Source organism: Dermacentor variabilis, unplaced genomic scaffold (assembly GCF_050947875.1).
Source record: "Dermacentor variabilis isolate Ectoservices unplaced genomic scaffold, ASM5094787v1 scaffold_12, whole genome shotgun sequence".
NCBI lineage: Eukaryota > Metazoa > Arthropoda > Arachnida > Ixodida > Ixodidae > Dermacentor > Dermacentor variabilis.
The window spans coordinates 15,271,001-15,291,121 of record NW_027460280.1 but is presented as its reverse complement, the minus strand read 5'-3'; the positions used below and the strand labels follow the sequence as shown (position 1 = coordinate 15,291,121).

The 20,121-nt window shown below is 46.0% G+C and overlaps 1 protein-coding gene across 5 annotated transcripts in view; it reads left to right on the top strand.

Annotated features, from left to right (window-relative positions):
* The window catches only part of babo (TGF-beta receptor type-1 babo), a 136,383-nt gene that overhangs the window by 72,144 nt on the left and 44,118 nt on the right, over window positions 1–20,121 (top strand). For all 5 annotated transcript variants that reach the window (XR_012825018.1, XM_075677220.1, XM_075677221.1 and 2 more), the window contains one exon: window positions 18,163–18,444. Coding sequence is in view for 4 of the 5 variants with exons in the window: in XM_075677220.1 (XP_075533335.1) it covers window positions 18,163–18,444 (282 nt within the window). In the remaining variant the exon portion in view is untranslated. The remainder of the gene's footprint in view (window positions 1–18,162; window positions 18,445–20,121) is intronic.

The window sequence follows — 20,121 nt, the reverse complement described above, 5'->3', positions numbered from 1 at the left end:
TTCTGTGTACTTTGCATGTTCCAGGCATCAAATACTGTGCACTGAGCTATCGCTTCTGTTACATTGGCGCATTGTGTGCCATCATGCAAGTTTTCCACGAGTGGTCTGATTGCTGCAGCTTTAGTCTTCGTGTTTCTTAAGAGAGGAGCACAGCAATCAGGCGCACATGCGTGATGAATTTCTTGATGTGTTTCGCAAAATCTGTCATGCTCATTGCTATATGTATAGTAAACAGGTAGACTTCGCTTTTCAGAGTGAAACTGGTGTGCGAGGAAGCATATCCTATTGCATGCGGCTATTTCATGTTGGTCGCTGGCATAGTACATAATTGGAGCTTTGCCGATTTTTGCTGTTGCTTTTGGACGTGCAGGATTAGTACACGGTATACACACGCTCTGTCCTAGACACGTGTCGGGTCTTTAGAGCTAGTCTCGCAAGCTTTGAGGATATCGGCGGGTGCTTTCTGCGTGAACAGCGATGTGGTGCAACCATAATTTTGCTTATGTCCGTGTGGGAATTCTGCTTAAATTTCACAGGCGATGAGCCAGCTTAAATACAGCGGTTAAGGGGCACAACGTGCGAAAGTGCGACGTAAACTGTTCTTTGCAAACACGTTCTATGCGGTCAGGCTACAATTCCACTATGCAAGCTTTATGGTTGTGTCTGTGGCCTCTCAGACGGCACTATTTCGGAGGCCACACAACTGAAATCGCTGGGTACGGTGCTTTGGACGAGTAGCTAAGAGCAGAGAATGGTAGCCAGGAGAGTGACTTCTAGTCGCGGTGCTTTCAAAGGGAACCTCGGACAGTCCCTGACACATAGAGGAAAAAAAATCTAAGGAGGGGCCCTGATGTCACTCTTTCTGAAGCTAAGTGATGACTCCGCCATTGTGTTGGGCCATATTGTCCTCTCTTGTTTACATTTCTCGCCTTCGGCGCGCAACCACAGACACAACCATGCTGGGCTGCGCGTGAGTTTGTAACCGTGCAAACTTTTCCACAGCCCTACGTGGTTGCGCGCCACAGCGATCTGACCAACAGTTCAACTGCGGCGTATTCTATCACAATACAACCTATAACAAGCCCATTTGCAGTTCATGAGAACAAACACGTGTGCTGGTCATGGCTTCATTGGAATCGTTTAGCTTTATTAAACACGTTTCGGGCGGCCACTCACAACGTAGGTGTGACGAGCCACAGCGTGTGGACGAACATTCCGGCAGAGGAAAACGTCGTTATGTGTTTAAATATGTGTTAAAAAATCCGCGACAAGGAACTTCGACAACAGCCTCAGCACCAGACGTGGCATTTTACGAACTGAACTGCTTAGGCGATGCGACCAGCACACAGAAGGTCATGATGCAGCTATGCATGTCAAGTCCTTAGATATTGCGGTTGACTCAGGTGCAGCCTGCACTCTCATCGGTGAGGCCACGTTCAAAGCCATGGGGACACATGACCCACCACGGCTTCAGACGAACAACATTCTCCTACGCACATGGTCAGGTCAGCCTCTTAGATTTCTTGGGTGTGCAAGGGTGGAAGTAACATACAGGGACAAGACATTTATGTTACTGCTTGTTGTTGTCAAGGGAGCTGGGTGTAACCTCCTCGGATGAAATTGGTTTCCTAATCTGGGGGTATACAGATAACAGGCGTCAATTAAGTATCAGACGACGAACTTGTTTCCAAGCTTCTGGACAAGTACCAGTCTGTGTTTGATGAGGACATCTCAGGACATGCCGATCCTGCGGTACTGATCGAACTTGTGGAAGGAGCAACGCCAAAGCTTCTAAAAGCACGTCCGGTTCCCTTCGCACTGCGGTCGGCTGTAGAGGTTGAATTGGATTGACTGCAAGATTAAGGCATAATGGAGCCTGCACAGCAATCGGATTGGGCTACGCCTCTCATACTCATTCGAAAGAAGAATGGTTCGTTACGAATTTGCGATGACTACGGTTGTACAGTGAATCAGGTATCGAAGAATGCAGATTACCCACTTCCCACAACAGATGAGGTCCTGAGCCACTTGAGGGGCGGCAAGGTCTTCAGCACCCTGGATTTAGCATAAGCTTACCAGCAACTTCACGTGACACCACAGACAGCAGAGATATTCACACTGAACACGCTGAAAGGGCTCTACAAGGTAAAATCGTTGCCTTTTGAAATCTCTGCAGCACCAGTAATTTTTCAACGGTTCATGGAGACTATGATGCTGTCTGGCATCGTAGGCGTTTGTGCATACTTAGATACGTGATCTTCAGTGGAAAGGACATCGTGGAACATGCCGTCAGATTTGAAGAAGTCCTCAAGAGGCTACACAAGTGCAATCTGCGCCTAGGAAAAGACAAGTGCCGTTTTGCAGTGAGACAAGTTTTATTTCTAGGACATGAAACAGGAATTGACGAAACAGGAGTTCATACCAGCGAAGAGAACGTTCGAGCTACCATTAAGGCTCCAGCACCAAACTGCAAGCAAGTGCTGCAGTCATTTCTTGGAATGCTGGCATTCTACGACAGATTCTTGAAGAACAGGGCAACAATTGCCAGCTGTCTCTACCAGCTCCTTCAGTAGGACGCTACGTGGGAGAAACTCGACATCAAGAAGCATTTGATGAACTTAAGAAATTGCTTCTCAGCCAGACTGTACTGGCACACTACGACGAATTGAAGGAGCTTTTTCTCTCATGTGATGCTTCACCATACAGCGACCATCTGTCTCAACGTGACGACCAGAATAGAGAAGCGCCGATCGCATTTGCATCCAGGACTCTAAAGCTGGTGGAACGAAACTATGCACAGTTGGACAGAGAAGGCCTTGCTGTAGTGTTTGCAGCTCATAAGTTCCACAAATATATTGCGGGAAGAAAGGTAACTTTCGTTACTGACCATCAGCCACTGCTCGGCATACTGGGCCTGAAGAAACCAACGGCTCAAGTACATTCACCACGAATGACCAGATGGGGCATCAAGTTATCTGCGTATGACTACAACATTGTCTACGGCACGGCAAGAGCCATCAAAGCACAGATGCGTTGAGCTGATTGCCATCACCAGAACGCACCGATGAGCCATGGCCACCACTTGACATGCTATTGTTTGAAGCGTTGTCGAGACCGCTTTTTACAGCCACTGAGATAGCATGTCTGACACAACAAGACAGTATCCTACAAAGGGTATACAAGTCAGTACAGAATAGTACCATGGAGAAACTAACTGGAGGTGACTTCACTCCTTACTGACAAAGAGCGACTGCACTGGCAGTTCATCGTGAATGTCTCACGATTGGGTCACGGGTGATTATACCAAACTCAGCGCAATCTCACGTTTTGGAACTTTTACATGCTGGTCACCGAGGAATGGTAGCCATGAAGAAGTCTGCAAGAAGCTACATATTGGTGGCCCGGAATCGACAAGAGTATCGAAGAAATGGTTCGACATTGCCGTGAATGCCACTCAATGCAGAAGAGTCCACCCAAAGTTCCTATTCCCACCTGGGACCGCCCCCAGATACAGTGGAACACTGTGCACGTTGATTTCGCGGTGCCACTGCACGGGCACACCTGCTTAGTTGTGGACGCGTACACAATGTGGGTGGAAGTCTGCCACGTGACACAACCAACATCCACAGCTGTCATCGATGTACTCCGAAGTGTCTCTGCTACTTTCGGCATTCCCCAAAAAGTCGTCTCCATCAACGGAAGAGCCTTTATTTGTAGCGAGATAAAGCAGCTCTATGCGTCAAATGGCATGCAGGCCATCACATCAGCAGCGTATCACCCTGCGACAAATGGCCAGGCAGAACGCTATGTAGCATAACTGAAGAGAGCGCTCCTGATGGATACAAAGTGGTCCATACAGTGTCTACTTGGGAGGTTCCTGTATTGGCAACACACGGCAGTTCATACAGTTACAAGAATGACACCTGCAAGAGCGATGTTTGGACGAGAACTTTTGTGTCCCCTTGACCTACTCAAGCCGGAGACGGAAACACAGGTCCATGAACGCCAGGAGACACTGAAGCAATCACGTCGCTTCTCAGTAGGGGAAAAAGTGCTTATCCGTCGGTTTTTAAAAAAGGTAGACTGGATTGAAGGTGAAATAGTGCGCCGCATCGGACCACGATCCTGGCTTATAAAGAGCGTCCTCGGAAAGGTTCGGCGTCGCCTCAACCACATAAAAAAAAACGAGTCAGACTAGGCAAGCAACCCAAATGTCGACAGATTGGAGCATAGAAGATGAATTATCTGACGCCATGCCAAAAGTAACAAGTTCTGCTATTCCTCTGGCACTGGACGCACTAGATACAAAAGACACTTCCTCTCAACCATCGACCTCGACGTCGCGAGCAGCTAGAATGACGCGGCAACTGCAGCCACCAGAGGCTAGGCGGCCTCCAGACCGCTATGGAGACTTCGTCTAAGGGAGTAAGAACTGATATGTCAGTCAGAAGACGGCAACGATGAAGTCTACATGCGAAGGCACTGGTGGCTTTTGGTACGAACATGCTTCACGGAATAACGTCTCACCAGTGCTGGCTCCTACGCCGGAAGTAGTGTCTACTATTATGTGCCTGTTTCCTTGACTTAATAAATTGTCAGCTGTCAACCATGGCTGTATCAACGTAACACATACTTCAGGATACTTTTGTTCATCGGGTGCGTGAGAGATTCCTGCTGTCTGGGGCCAACAATGCCTAGCAACAGGGCCACTTCTGCTCTGTGTCTTCTGCTCTTCTGTCTTCTGCTCAGCTCATGCACAGGTTGTGGCGGCCATGAGCAACATTTTCACACGCAGACAGTATTGATAATTTGAACAGTGTACCAGCACATGGAATCATTTTTTGTTTATTTATTACAGTGCAAGTGGTTGGAATTTGATAGCGAGACTGAGCTTGATGGAACAACTGAACAGAGCTCTCGAAAATAATTACCCCCCCCCCCCCCATTATCACCAGTAACACTTTTGTTGAAGTGCTTATTTTAGGTCTCTTTGATTTGGCTTGCACTGGCTGCACTAGCTCTGAAAAGTGCCGCAGTGGTGCCGAGTGGGTGCAGCGCCAGCAGCGCCGGTTCAGCAAATGCAGCTGGAGCCGCACTAGCGCACGACTGCCAAAAGGAGACGGAAGTGCAGGCCTAGCAGACGCAGAGCTTTGTTTACGTGTTTTACGTGCACGTTGTGTATCGCTGGCACCGCTTGCCACGTGAAATGGCCCTCTTTGAAGTTGCCATGGAGCTATTGGACTTGGAAAGCGACGACAACTGCGACTATAGTGACATTCACGTTGACTGCGATTACGAGTTCGACCATGTGTGTGTTTCTGTAGCCTGTGCGTTGGTATGAGGAGATGCAAATCGTGTGCCGGGGTAGGAGAATGTGATATCCACGTATCATGAGCACGAGTTCAAAAGATTGTTCAGGCTATCTAGAGAAACATTTGACTGGCTAAGTGGTCAATACAGAGCTTCGACCTTCTATCCAAGCACGCTTCAAGGGCGTAAAAAAATATCCGCTGAAAAGACATGCCTAATTGCTCTTGTGTATATCGGCTCGCAAATTTCGATGTACGCCATAGGAGACAAGTTTGACGTGGCAGAGTTGTCAGTGCATGCATGCATGACGCGGTTCATCCACTTTTTGCACACTTAGCGGTGATGTTATATGCTGGCCCAGTGGTGCAGAAATGAATCGTATCAAGGCAGGTTTCCTCGCCAAGAGCGGAGGCAAAGGCCCTGGGAATGCCATCGGCTGTATCGACGGTTCGCACATCCAGATCCTGACTCCAAGCGAATCGACACAGTCATTTTTCAATCACAAGAAGTGGCCATCTATCATTTTACAAGGGATCTGCAATGATAGAAATCGGTTTCTGAATGTTTTCATTGGGTTCCCTGGATCTGTCCACGATGCCAGCGTTTTGAAGAAGAGCCCTTTCTTCGCACGTGCAGCATTGGAATGTGGTGAAAACTGCATTCTGGGGGATAGTGCGTATCCTCTGATGCCTTGGCTAATGACTCCATTCAGGGACAATGAAGCCTCATTTCCATCTTGGAAAAAATAAGCGACACAGCCAGCAGAGGGTGTCCATCGAGAACACCTTCAGCATGCTTGAACAGCGTTTCAGGAGGTTGTACCTTGTGGATGCCAAAACTGTTGTACAGTCCTGCTATATAGTCATGGCAGCGTGTGTGCTCCACAACCTGTGCAACAACGAGAGGAACTTCTTCCAAGAGATGACATCTTTACCACAAGAGGTAAATGTGGGTAATGACGACACTGAAGGGGATCTTTACTGCAGTCTCCCAGGCTACAGTCAGTCCCTGCGAGAGTTCATTGCAAAGGAGCAGTGCTAGGAACATGTCGCATCTCTCTAAATGCCATGCCAATGTAGAAAAGTGTTTTGTAAAATGATTTGTGTCATATATGAGGAATGTTTCCATTTGAAATAAATTGAACATGCAGTGATAGTGCAAGACAACTTTATTCTCCCTGTTGTGACCCTTGTTGCTTTGCAATCAAGTCTAGCAGGTGATCAGATCTCTCCATGCGGTCTGCATGCCGCTTTGCCCGCTCTTCTTCCCACTTTTTTCTTTCTTTTCATTCCTCAGCTCTTGCTTCAGCTTGTTTCTCTCTTGCTTGCCCCATTTTTTCCAGCACCTCCAAAAGGGGAGTAAGCTGTGACTTGCTGTGACATTTCCTTTTAGAGGCCGGGCTGTCCTCAACTATTGCAGACAGTCTGTCCTCGACTGGCACAGGCAAAAGCTCGGCGGATGCTTCTGTGGTGCTTGTCCTGTAGAAAATATACACACAGATGCCACACCAATTCCAAGTTTTCCACAAAAACTGTCTTTCGCTTACCCTGAGCATCCGCTAGGGAGGATTGCCTTTCCAGGCTCCAAGAGCAATCGTGGGTTGATACTGTGCTCCTTTTCAAGTATCTCCGCCAGTTTTCTGCGTAATGCATGATGCACAAATGATCAACCTCATTGAATACCATAGTAAATAAGCACACTTACTCTTCATATTCGCAGGTCACGCGGTGGTGACCAGATGAACTGTTGTCCTTTTTGGTCCTCATATGCTCGGTCAAGTGACTTCCACTGAGTTTCAATTTGTGTGGTAGTCATATTGCACATAATTTCCTTGTTGATAAGCTCGGTGAGTCTTACCCACAGAAGCTTTCTTGTGCTAAAATAAAAGCATAGCATAGTTAAATACAAAACACGCTGCTACGTGTGACTGAAATTTTGTGGTACCATTTTCCCCCTGGTACTATTCCCCAGAATGTAGTTTTCACCACATTCCAATGCTGCACGTGCGAAGGTTCCTTTAGTACTTAATTAAGTGTGGCGCTTTCTGGTACTCTGAAATCAAAATATTTGCATACTGGCTGCCACACATTTCAAACACTCTTGAGATAAGAATTGATGTACTAAGCTTAAACAAATCCTGCGAAGTATGCATGAAAACATTCCACTAACATTGTTGAAAGTATGAATTTGAGAAACAACAGTACACTTCATTGTTGCTCATAATATTGGTGGCAACATAAAATTAAACGTAAAAGACAACGTACCGGAGTTCTCTGCTCTTTCCCACCAAGTCCTTCATCTCCGTGTACTTGGAGATGAAGAACGTGGTTTTTTGAGTGCTCCATATCTCTGCTGCTGCTTCAGCGGACGCAGATGCTGCTGGAAATGGCGCCTGGCCCCACTCCATCGAAGCCGTCACTGGCGCAGGCCGGTGTCGGTGGTTGTGTTACAGGAGGAATATTTTCAACTTGTGTATCTTGGGCCACGAACCGGAGTGTCAAGTGCTGCCCGTCTGCGAAGACAAAACCTAATATTTGGAATTTGCACACAGCACAGCACAATATCTCAGAAATGCTAAATGGACCTAAATCAATGCCACAATTTGACGGGGACCTATGCGTTGATCGTGGCCAACCGCTACACGTGGCCACGAGTACGAATAAAGCACAAACTGCCCACTAACCACGCCTTCATCGAAAACATGCAGCAGCACTTGCCTGATGCCTTGTATATATATATTCATTTGTGTTTGCGTCCTCCAGTGCCGAGCTGTCGGGTTTGTAGACAAGCCTAACTGCTTTTTGGACGCCATGAACAAGAACATGCATCGTCGTCTGCTCTTGGCTGGGCGGCAGGTACACCATGCTGCACTTTTCTCTGCACTTCCTCTGGAGCGAGTGCAGGCCGGCCGAGAACTCATGCAGTACTTCGCCAGTACCTTGATAAAATGAGGAGAAAAGTGTAGAGGGTGCGCGCCGCACCAGAAAATCGAGGATGCCGGTGCTGCACCCGCTGAACTAGTTCAGCCGGTGCAGCCAAATAAAAGAGGCCTTTTATATCTGTATACTGCGTGCAGGGTGTCTACCAACCGGGAAAACTGGAAAACCGGGAATTCTCAGGGATTTTGAACAGTCTGGAAATACTCAAAGAAAACTCAGGGAATTTGTGCTTCTATCAGGGAAAATGAGCAGTAATTTTGTTAAAAGGGAATGAAAGTCGCGGTAATGCTGGCTCGAATAACAGAGAGGAATTGTTACAAATCCTCTTCGACGCCGTGTAATCCGCTGGAGGAGTTGCCAGTGTGCCGTCAACGACAGACTTTCCTGGCGCCGGAGGAACGCGAGGTGGCGTCGCTGCGTGTGGACGTGTCTCATCGGCTCCATGAGTTTTTGGGTATAGCGCCCGTTCTTTTTGTTGTATCCTAGTGGCTCTTTCACGCAACATGTGTGAAGATTTTCGTGACATTTTGAGACCATTTTCGAAGAGGTCTGTGCATTAGAACACTTGTTATTGTGACTTTTGTGGTTCCTTGCCTATGAGAGCCTGGTGGCTCTCCGACGCCATAGGCGTTGACACGCCTCGTGCGGGCGTCATGAACCTGGTTGAGGTAGTAGAAGGGGAAGATCTTTCCCCGGAGGAGATGCTCAAGTGGCGACAAACGCACATATACAACGCCGCATATCAAGACTCACTCCGCAAGGACACCATCGCTGCCACGGCCAAGGCTGCTGTATGGAAACAGATGATCTCCAGAAATAACAAAGTGAGGCCTCCCAAGTTACCCAAAGGCTCATACAAGGCTATTTTTTGCATTCGCGGAGGCTTCGACGCTTCCCGCTTCAGCCACTTCCAACTCACCAAGATTCTCTCTATGGCAGCCGGCTTTGCAGCCACTGCGGAGCTGCCCAAGACGACGTTACCATCAATCCCACCACCAACACAGTTACCCTCAGCGCGGAAAGCTGCGATCGCTTGAAAAAATATCTCGCCATCAAGTCGCTCACGGCCGATGGCCAAGAGCACTAAGTCACCTCCTACAGCGTTCCAAACTCCGAGACGTGCAAAGGCATTATCTACATCGACAGAGTATGCCTGGGAGAAGTTATCTATGAAAAAGACATTCTACCCATGCTTCGTGAGTGCAACCCACAAATGCACTTTTTAGAAGCCAGACGAATGGGAAAAACTTTCGACGTAGTCCTCGTGACTTTCTTGGGAACGAAAGTTCCTTTTTGGGTCAAATGTGAAATGGCGATGCTCCGGTGCAAGCCTTTTCGACAAAGAATGGAGGCCTGCACACGCAGTTGGAAAGTTGGACATCGACCGGACGTGTGCCCTACGCATACTGAGGATACTTGCCATAAATGCGGAACTGTGAATCCTCCGACTGATCATGTGTACATTCCCAAGTGTGTACTATGTAGTGGAAGTCATGAGACTGGATCCATTCAGTGTGCAATACGATATAAGCCCAAAATCTCACTCCCCAAGGCTGACAAGACTCCTCAATCCAAGACCAAGTCTTCTCCTTCGCCCAAGAAGCAGGGACCTCTTCCTAAAAAAAAACAAGACGAAGATTGGCCTCTTCTGTCCGCTGCTCCAACTAACAACAAATCAAGCTTTCCTCAGGTAAGCTGGGCATCGGTCGCTTCCCACAGCTTACCTAAACCTAAGCAACCTGATGCCCCAATCTACGCCCTCCTACAGCAGTTTCAGGAAGAAAATCGTCTTCTGCGTAAACAAATTCTTCACCTCCAAACCCCTTCTCCATGTACGACTACTACCACTCGATCTCAACCCTCTACTGATGAATAACCCACTGTAACTCCTCCCCTTGTCAGTGATAATGGCGATCAAACTCTAACCATGGACACTTCTCCTCCTCCCACTACCATAACCGCCACAAAGCGCAAATCTATTGATGATGGGAGAGATACTTGGGAGGAACACGATAAGCTAAGTCGTAAACTCACCGCACACATTAGAAACTCTAACAATCGCTTTGAGGCCCTTGAAAAATGCATGGATGCCGTAGAAGCCAAGCTTGAGTCCCTCACTACTAACGTTCATAGCCTCAGTGCCCATATAAATGCTAAATTTAACCAGGATGACGAGCGACTTACCCAAATTGATGAGTGATTCAATTAAATTATTGAAAGACTCGATTGACTGCATGGCCGCATCCCCTAAGCGCTCCAGCCTAGTTGTGTGGCAGTGGAATTGTAGCGGCTTTTCAAAAAAGAAGGCCAGTCTGCAACAATACATAGCCAATCTCACACAACCGCCCGCAGTCATTGCTTTACAAGAAACAAATTGTTACATTAAATTCCCCGGATACAACACATTCCAATGCAAAAGATTCGAACATCCCAATACCGCGATCCTAGCACAAAAACATTTGACTGTTACTTGCTCCCATTTCGAGAGTATCGGCATTGATCACGACTTCGTAGAAATACTTCCTAAAAAGACCAGGTCGGCTCCTATTTACATCCTTAACGTTTACAGCAGTCCCAGCTCTAAACACCACCGTTTTACTACCATTTTTGCTCGTGCTAAACGGGAAGCTCGGAGAAACCCGCTCCTAATTGTTGGCGATTTTAACTCTCCAAATCAACTATGGGGTCACAATACTTCCACACCTAAAGGACGAGCTTTACGGACCCACATTCAGGATCATCAACTCGCCCTCCACAATGACTTCGACACACCTACTCGCTTAGGAAATAGTGTCTCCATAGATACATCACCAGATCTCACCCTCACGTCCCGGGTTAACTTAACTAAATGGGAAAACCTTCAAATCAATTTTGGTAGTGATCACTACGTCATACAGGTTTCTGTTACTTTCTCTCACAAGCCCTTTCACACTCTGCCTCCCAAACTTACGGATTGGGACAAATTTCGGAAAACTCGCGCAAATAATGCTCCCACTTCCATACTTGATCTACAGCAATGGGTTAGACAACTCCAAACGGACGTTGACAATCATACTACAACTATGCCACCTGATGCTCCTTTTAGACAACTCCAAACAGACATTGACAATCATACTACAACTATGCCACCTGATGCTCCTTTTCAAACAGCTGATGCAAACTATTACACATGTGGCAAGTGAAGGAATCACTATTAAAGCGGTGGAAAAGACACCGCCATAACCGCAGGCTTCGCATCCGTGTAGCTAGACTTGACGATGACATACAAGCATATGCGACCCAACTAGTTAATCAACAATGGGGCCAAGTATGTGAGAGCATGCATGGTAATCCCAGTAGTAAAAAGACTTGGCAACTGCTGAGAAATTTGCTTGATCCCTCGACCTCGCGCGCACAACACAGTCACTACATCACTCAATTATTGCACAAACACAAGGATAATGTTCCCCATCTTTTTCAGGAGCTTGCACGATTACACCTCCCTCCTACCACAACTCATGATAATTGAGATTATACAGGCGAGGTTAATGAACTTCTCGACGCCCCAATAATGGAGGCAGAAGTTCGACATGCCTTAGCTTCCCTTAAAAAATACATCTTCTCCCGGTATAGATAAAGTAAATAATAAATTACTCCGATATCTGGACGACGAATCAATCTCTGCCCTCACATTATACTATAATCATTGCATCGATAACAGCTCTCTTCCGAGCTCATGGAAAGCTGCTAAAGTAATCTTTATTCCCAAACCCAATAAACCCTCTGACATAGCTAATCTTAGACCTATTTCCCTCACGTCCTGCTTGGGCAAAACGCTCGAACATGTCATGCTTAATCGCTTCAATAAATACGCGGAAGACAATCAGTTATTCCCGCCAGAGGTTATTGGCTTTCGCCAGTCGCTTTCTTGCCAGGATGCCATGCTAAGGCTCAAGCATGACCTTCTCACTCCTACGTTTAGTAAAGACACCCAAGCCATCTTGGGACTCGACCTTCGCGGCGCATTCAACAACATAGATCATGGATCTATCTTACGTGAATTGAATGTTATTAACTGTGGTAGAAAAATGCATGACTGCATCCGTGAATTTCTTACCAATCGGACAGCTGTCATAAGTCTCAATGATCAAACTTCGCCCCCAATCACCCTAGGTAGCTTTGGCACTCCTCAGGGATCTGTGCTCTCGCCGTTTCTATTTAACCTAGCTATGAGGTCTATTGCTGGGAAACTAGCACAAATACCAAATCTCCAATATTCTTTATATGCTGACGACATTACCCTATGGATTAAGGGTGGCTTGGATGGCTACATTCAAGATACCTTACAAGAGGCTGCAGATGCAGTGGCTACGAGAGCCGGGTAAATGAACCTCGAGTGCTCGCCCACCAAATCTGAGCTGCTACTTCTATCCGCAAATAAACGCGTTACGCCGAACATTCAGATTAACATTAACGGGAAGCAAGTTCCCGTAGTACACAAAATCCGTGTACTTGGCATGCACATTCAATCTAACCGACTCAATACATATACACTTCAAACGGTTACCGCCAGCGTAGGTCACACCACACGGCTAATAGGAAGGGTGTACAATAAGCACGGGGGTCTCCGCGAGGCAGAATTGCTAAGACTGGTACAGGCGTTTTCTGTCAGTAAAATCACGTTCTCCCTTCCCTATCTCCACTTAACTAGGGCCGGGAAAGATAAAGTTAATTCACTGATACGCAGACTCTACAAATTTGTCCTTGGAGTGCCAAGTAGAGCTTCTACTGAGAGACTTTTGGCTACAGGTACCTTGAATACTTTTAGTCGAGCTCGCAGAAGCCCACCTGACCGCTCAATACCAGTGCTTATCGAACACGCACGCTGGTAGGCACATCCTAAACTCCCTAAGTATTGCCCCAGCACCCATGACCAATGAAAAATTCAATATGCCCCATTCGATACATGAGCACTTTCATATCCCTCCTCTCCCTAAGAATATGCACCCTGTTCATCACGAACACAGAAGGCAACAACGAGCGAAAGCCCTGCAGAAAAAGTTAACTACAAAGACGTGCTTTATGTCGATGCCACAGAGTATCCGTGCGGACACAAATTCACCATATCAGTCGTTGACACCACTGGCATTATTGCGACGGGAGCATCCATTATAGCCTCTTCTTCGGAGGAGGCAGAGGAGGCGGCGGTGGCACTCGCCCCAACAATACCCAATTACTCTGTCATAGTAAGTGACTCCAAAACTGCCATACACAACTTCGGAGCGGGTAAGGTTTGCAGGACAGCCCTAGCCATTCTATCTCACAATCTGCCAGCCCAACTTCTGAGTTTAATCTGGACACCTGCTCACGCAGGCCTAATCGGCAATGAAGTGGCCCACCCTAAGTGCTCGAGCTTTCATGAACCGAGCACAGGCTAGACTAGGGGACGGTTCAGACGCCAATAATCTCCCTCCAGCATTCACTTCCAAAGACAGATTACTTACATACCACGACATTTGCGGGCATTACCGCCTAGGTCGCCTAACCCTCCCTCCTTTAATGATTCGGTCGTCATGCATGCACGAGGTACTATGGCGTAAACTACAGACTCGCACTTTTCTATCTCCTGCCTTACGTCACAAAATTAACCTGGGAGTATACCCTACTTCAGCCTGCAAGTTTTGTCCTGCTAGCAGAGCGGACCTTAACCACATTATGTGGCTATGCAAGAACCACTCCCCTCCCGCTAACCTTTGTAGAGTTTTAAGTAGTAGGGAGCTGTGGGAGGCTGCCATGCGCAGCTACAACCCCGAACTTCAGGAAGCCATCCTGAGGTGGGTTGAGGTGGTAGAGGAGGCCTACCCTTTAAGATAGGATAAATAAAGTTCTCTCTCTCTCTCTCTCTCTCTCCTGACGCCTGATAATTCAGACGGCTTCGCGGCGCCACCATGTCCCCCATAGAATCAATGTATAAGAACGTCTGAAATTTCGGACGCGAGAACCCTTCGCCGTCCGAGTTTTCGGACTTTTTGCCGTGACCGCCGGTCCGAAACAGCATTAATCAAAGCCACCACCATCGCCGCCATTTTGATTACCTTGCCTCCTCGAACCGGCGCTCTCGCACGCGGATTTGCTGGCAGCCGTAGCCACCACCGCTGCAACGCTAGGCCTAGCTGCTTCAACGTATTAGGCTTCTTGCCGTTCTGTGCCGTGTTTTTCATTGAAAGACTTCGCCGTTGTCAGCAACGGCACCCACTCCGCCTTAGTAGTGGTCCTCGCGATTTGTTTCGAAGCTCGGAAAGCACGGCGCGTTGCACAGTGACGGTTCCTGAAAGTCAGCTTCGCCTCAATACATCAGTGTTACGTGGTGAAGCATAAAAAGCGTCGTGAGGGGGCAATTGCCATGAGATACAGTATGCATTCTTCAATTATACATCGCACTGCTGTGATGTCGCTCGTAGTGACATGTGACTTCGAGAATTATTCAAGGAAACATCTGTTATTTGTGTAATCGGTTGCTTCAATAGACGAAATAAAGTTTAGAGAAATAATAAAACACACAAACAGAATGTCTGCTTGTTCTTGTTTTACTTTGCACCACTGCAAAAGAGCTGTACTTCCGTTTCGTCTGCATGTTCCCACGTCGTGCAGTCGCATGCGCAGACAACGAAAGTATGTCATTTTCTACAACGTTCGAGCTTGCGATCATGCTTTATAATCTGCTTGTGTCTTCCTCAGTATTCATGTAGCACTGGCTGATACCGCTATTCAGGTGTTCTCGTGCGCAGCACGTGATTTTGTGTGCTGCGTGAAGCGACACAAGCGCAGCAGCTCATGTGCGACGCCGTCAGAAGTGCACCGCGCAGTAAAAAAAGAGAGGAGAAAAAAATAAAGGCAGGCCCGTGACATATGTGTCACGTGATCTTCGAACTCCGGTATGGGAGAATGCAGAGAAAGGATTTCGCTCGTGGAGGCTAGACTGGGCAAGTGGAAAGAGTGTCTCTCTGGGCAGTGGCCCTCGCCTCCTGAAATCATGGGTTCACGGTGCTGAAATATTTCTATCTCGACTATTAATGAATCAGTTTGAAAAATGTTCGCAGCAGTACGCTCCCTAGAGGGCACATAACTTCCAGCATATGACCCAAATTTGATATGTGGCCTAGTGAAGGGCCCTTTAAGGGCAGTAAAAGACATGCATTTATTTTTTTCTAACTGCCTCATTTTTTGGATCTTTTCGCGGCCCCTAGGGAGTCCAAAAAATCGGACGTTGACTGTAGAACTGACCAAGAGAAAGCTTCAAATGGTCAATGGGGCTAACGCGCAGTGGAAGGTGGATGAGAACAGAAACGATCTACGCATTGAGGAATGAACGGGAAAGGAAGTGTGCCGCGTCTTCTTTGAAGGAGCTTGAGCTCGAAAAACAAAAGAACACCTGCATCCAAACCAAAATAAACTCTTTAAAGCAGTGAAACACAACACTGAGGTGTTGTGTGTGTGCTGAGAGTATGTCAGGACAGTTGAGGTTTACTTACCAACTGTTGAGAGAGAATCTCACTTGAGACAAAGTTCAGACCTCATACCAATGAGCTTACTATGAGTTTATAGAAATTGCTCATATTCGAAAATATTTTCTTCCATATGCATCTCCTTTTTATTCGTATTTGAGGATGTACGACTCGATTTGCAATGGCTTTTACCATTGTTTTAAAAGATATTTTATTCGCTAAGCATTTTACTAACTCCCACCTTCCGTTTTCTGTTTGAATAAAATAAACGTTAGTCCTTACTGTTCAAACTGTGTTAAGTTGTTTTTTATTTTTTAACATGGCTTACTAGAGAGTGGCAGCATCGGGCGACATGGTGTCAACCCGTCTTGACATAAAACGGAGTTCTGTGTCACTCAGGGAATTTTGCAAAGGCACTCAGGGAAAACCTGGAAAACTCAGGGAATTTGGAAATGTCAACTTGGTAGACACCCTGTGTGTGCATCTGTATTCTTTTGCATTGTAAATTTTTGCAGGGAAACAGTGTTGCTTTAACTGGAACACTCAAGGCACACAAGACAGAGAAAAAAACATTGATTCTTAGGTTTTACATGCCAGAACCACGATCTGAATATAGGCATGCCCATAATAGGGGACTCCGAATTAATTCTGACCAGCTGGAGTTCTTTAACGTGCCCCCAGTGGACGGGACACGGGCGTCTTTGCATATCGCCCCCTTTGAAATGTGGCCGCCGCGGCTGTGATTTGCTGCCGTAACCTCCCACGATCAATTTGTCTGCATGTACTTTCGTCACACTGGGCCGGCAATGGCGGTTGGAGCGCGCTGGAAAGAAAAAAAAAATATACAAAAGCGCGATGCGTGCTTCCACGTAACACAGATTGGCCAATGGAGGAGTGGAGGAGGCTGGGACGACAGGAGGCATGGAAGAGGAAACGCTGGGAAGAGTGGGGTGGCGAAAAGATCTAAGAATGACGCTACTTTTCGAAAATTGAGGGGCTTTAGGTGGAAAGATAGAGTATCGAGTGTCATCCATGCTTTCTTGTGGGACGCGTATTGAACCGGAAGGCCGTCCATGCTTTTGAAACAGATTGGTGCTTTTGCCAATAATTGCCTTTGCATGATCTAGCCACATCCATTTATGCAGCAAGCAAAACTGGGGCACACACCATGCTTTTTCCGCCCTGACTTATACGGCCCATTATTGTCTTGTTTGACAGGATCTGCCAAAATAATGTCATTTCAAATTTGTCAGCATCAAATATTTCCGACAGTGCAAGAAGTGATTGTGTGCCTATTCAGAGAAGTACAGCTGCAGGGGTGCGGTGCGATGCAGTATTCGATATATCAAATGTGGCAGTAAATGGGAGCTTGATATATGCTTAGTACAGCACTATGCTTTTGAAGGGGGTTTGCTAAGGGATGTTACAACTGTTCTATGTTGATAATTATTCAACATACCCTGGTTCAATACATTCTGGTTCGACTATAATTGCTTAAATGAAAAAGCTGCCACACGGCCGTGTTAGCCAAGGTATGGCATTCTCCTTTGGAAGTTAAGTAAACCATGGTCCAGGCTGAGAAAGGTATTCAATTTTAATGCCTTGCACTTTTTCATTCGGGAGTTCTTGGGTCTGGAAAAAGTGTCCACAAATGTAGACACTGATAGCGAAGAGGTTAAGAACACCTTCTGGCTCATGATTGTGGTCACTTCCTTTTGTTGAAAGTTAGCACCCTCTTGCATCAATTTTTGGCACTCTGCACGTAGTGCATTCTGAAGGTTGCCCAGAAATTAGTGCACGGCCAAATGCCACTGAATTAATGAGTGTCTGATGCCATAGCATAATGCATACATCTTCTGGCATCAGATTCTTAATTTATTTTTCTAATTAATGAACATTGAATTTTATTTTATTAGGTTAAATATATGCTACATTGGGGGGGGGGGATGAATGCTGTGATGGCTGGAACCCTGGCTGCCTAGATACCTTCATATTCTCAAGGAGCCACAGACTCAACTTGGCAGGTGCTCTTACTGAGCTGCATGACTTCCCAAATACGAAAACAGTCGCTTGAATGGCATGATGCCATACAAGGGTTTCACGCAAAATTGAGAATTAACGTGTATTTTCTCATAAGCTAATACTGCGAAATAATTTAGTTTTGAAGTAATACTTTATCAGTTAAAATTGATGTTTTGTCTTAAGTGCCCCCTTAAGAAAGCAGAGATGTACATGTGAAGTGAAATGGTATCCAATAGAACAAACAATTTGACCAAATTGAACATTTGCACTTCTGCTGAGAGTGGAGCCTCTTGGGGAGTAGTGCAAAAGCAAAATAAATCGCTGAGTGTACCACGGGAACAGCAATGGTAAAGACCGTCAGTGTGTGGAACAGATACGAGGATGATGCTTAACCTTTGTACCTGCAGGAAAACCAGCCATTGCTCATCGTGACATCAAAAGCAAGAATATTTTGGTGAAGAGCAGCGGGGCGTGTGCCATTGCTGACCTGGGACTGGCTGTGCGTTATGACTCTGCCACCAACTCGGTAGACATCCCACCAAACCCACGTGTAGGCACCAAGCGCTACCTGGCACCTGAGGTGTTGGATGAAAGCATCAACATGAACCACTTTGACTCGTTCAAGCGTGCTGACATCTATGCCCTGGGGTTGGTACTTTGGGAGATTGCCCGTCGCTGCAACATTGGAGGTGGGTCAGCCACATTTCGTCTGGTTCTGTGTAATGCTACGTGTAGTCTCTACTATGGAGACCTGGCACGCATATATGTCATCCTATCCCAACCCTCTCCAATTACCCCTTGTCAGCCAACCATGTTTGCGAATTTCCAGATCCCACCACCTCATTCTCTGCCGTACTCGACTGCATTTTCTTTAATTTTGGCAATCTTTTGGGGAAAATAAATCTGTTCTATTTACTCTAATGCAGTACTTTAATAAAGTAGAACTTTATTGTTATGTTCCTTAAGGCAGCATGGAGGAAGAACGCATGATCAGGGAAAAACTCAACATCCAATAACAATTTTGCATGGTACACAAACAGGAGCAACAGAGGAAGCAAAGCAAAATACAGATAGCACAGGCGCATAAACTTAATGCACTAAGCAACAATAAGTACTTCTACATCAGCCAAAGTAAAGAATACGATGCAAAGGATCTTCAAAATGCAGACGGTATAATTGAACATTTAGAAGGGTGATTCCACAAGAGATCAAACATGCATGTCTGCTTGATATTTTTGTTTTGTATGCTTTTTTCTGTCCTGTTGGAATATTCTAACTGTACGGAACCGAAAATTTTATTCCCGGAAAGTGTTCCCAGCAAGCCAAAAAAATATTTAAAGTTGGCGGCGCAAGCTTCCACCTATGGCTTACCGCTACATTTTTCGATTTCACAGCTAATTAAATGCAGATAAAAAAACCTGTCAAAAACCTTTTTTGTTGATTTTAATATGCATCACGGTAAATTATTTGTATGTATTTTTTTATGCTGTCCACAAACTAAAATATGTAAAAAAATTCAAACATGGCCAAAATCAAAAAAAAATTTTAACTTTGGTGCATCTTAGTGTGATTTCTATTTCACACAGAAACTTAAAAAAAGTGTCAAACATAGAACATTCTCTTTGCAACATTTATGCAAAATATTATCTTCCTACATGAAACACAAGGGAAGAAAATAATAGTTAAATCAACAAGTTTTTTCAAAAACTCACTTTCAAAAATTAACTTAAAAAAAAAACTCCAGCTCCAATTTTGTAAAAAATTTTAGATGGAAGTCTGCTTATGTAGGGCAAGACGTCGGTGTGATAATATGTTTCCTCATTTGCTTCATTCACAAATATAAACTGTCGCGGGCACACGAGGCTGCGTGCGAAAACTTGATTACGAAACATTTAGATTCAGCACAGTTTTTTTTGACAAAATTTGAGGTTCGTGCGTGAAAACTAATCTGAGGAAGGTAACTCTCTAAAGTAACACGATAGCAGCGACCAAAAAAGACAATAGTGTTATGTTGTAGTGACGGTGAAGAGTATAGTAGTGAAAACTGTGAATCACGAAACTCTTTATAGGGCAAACCTGTGCCCAGAAAAATAAATAACAGTCAAGCGCAACAATAGCAGCGAGCACAGTCTGCAGTCGTTGAAAATCTGATTAGCGGGTCAAGTGCATCCGCTTTTATACATCATTCGTCGACGGTTCTAGCGTAATTGCTGGTGCCCGTGTGCTTTCCACAATTCGCATTGCACATACAATCATATTACGCTGATAATAATGATATGCAGTAAACACCAGCTAGGCCAAACTAAAGTTCTTCTGAAGGTTATGCAAGGTTCGGTAATAACATGCACAACAGATAGAATCAGCGA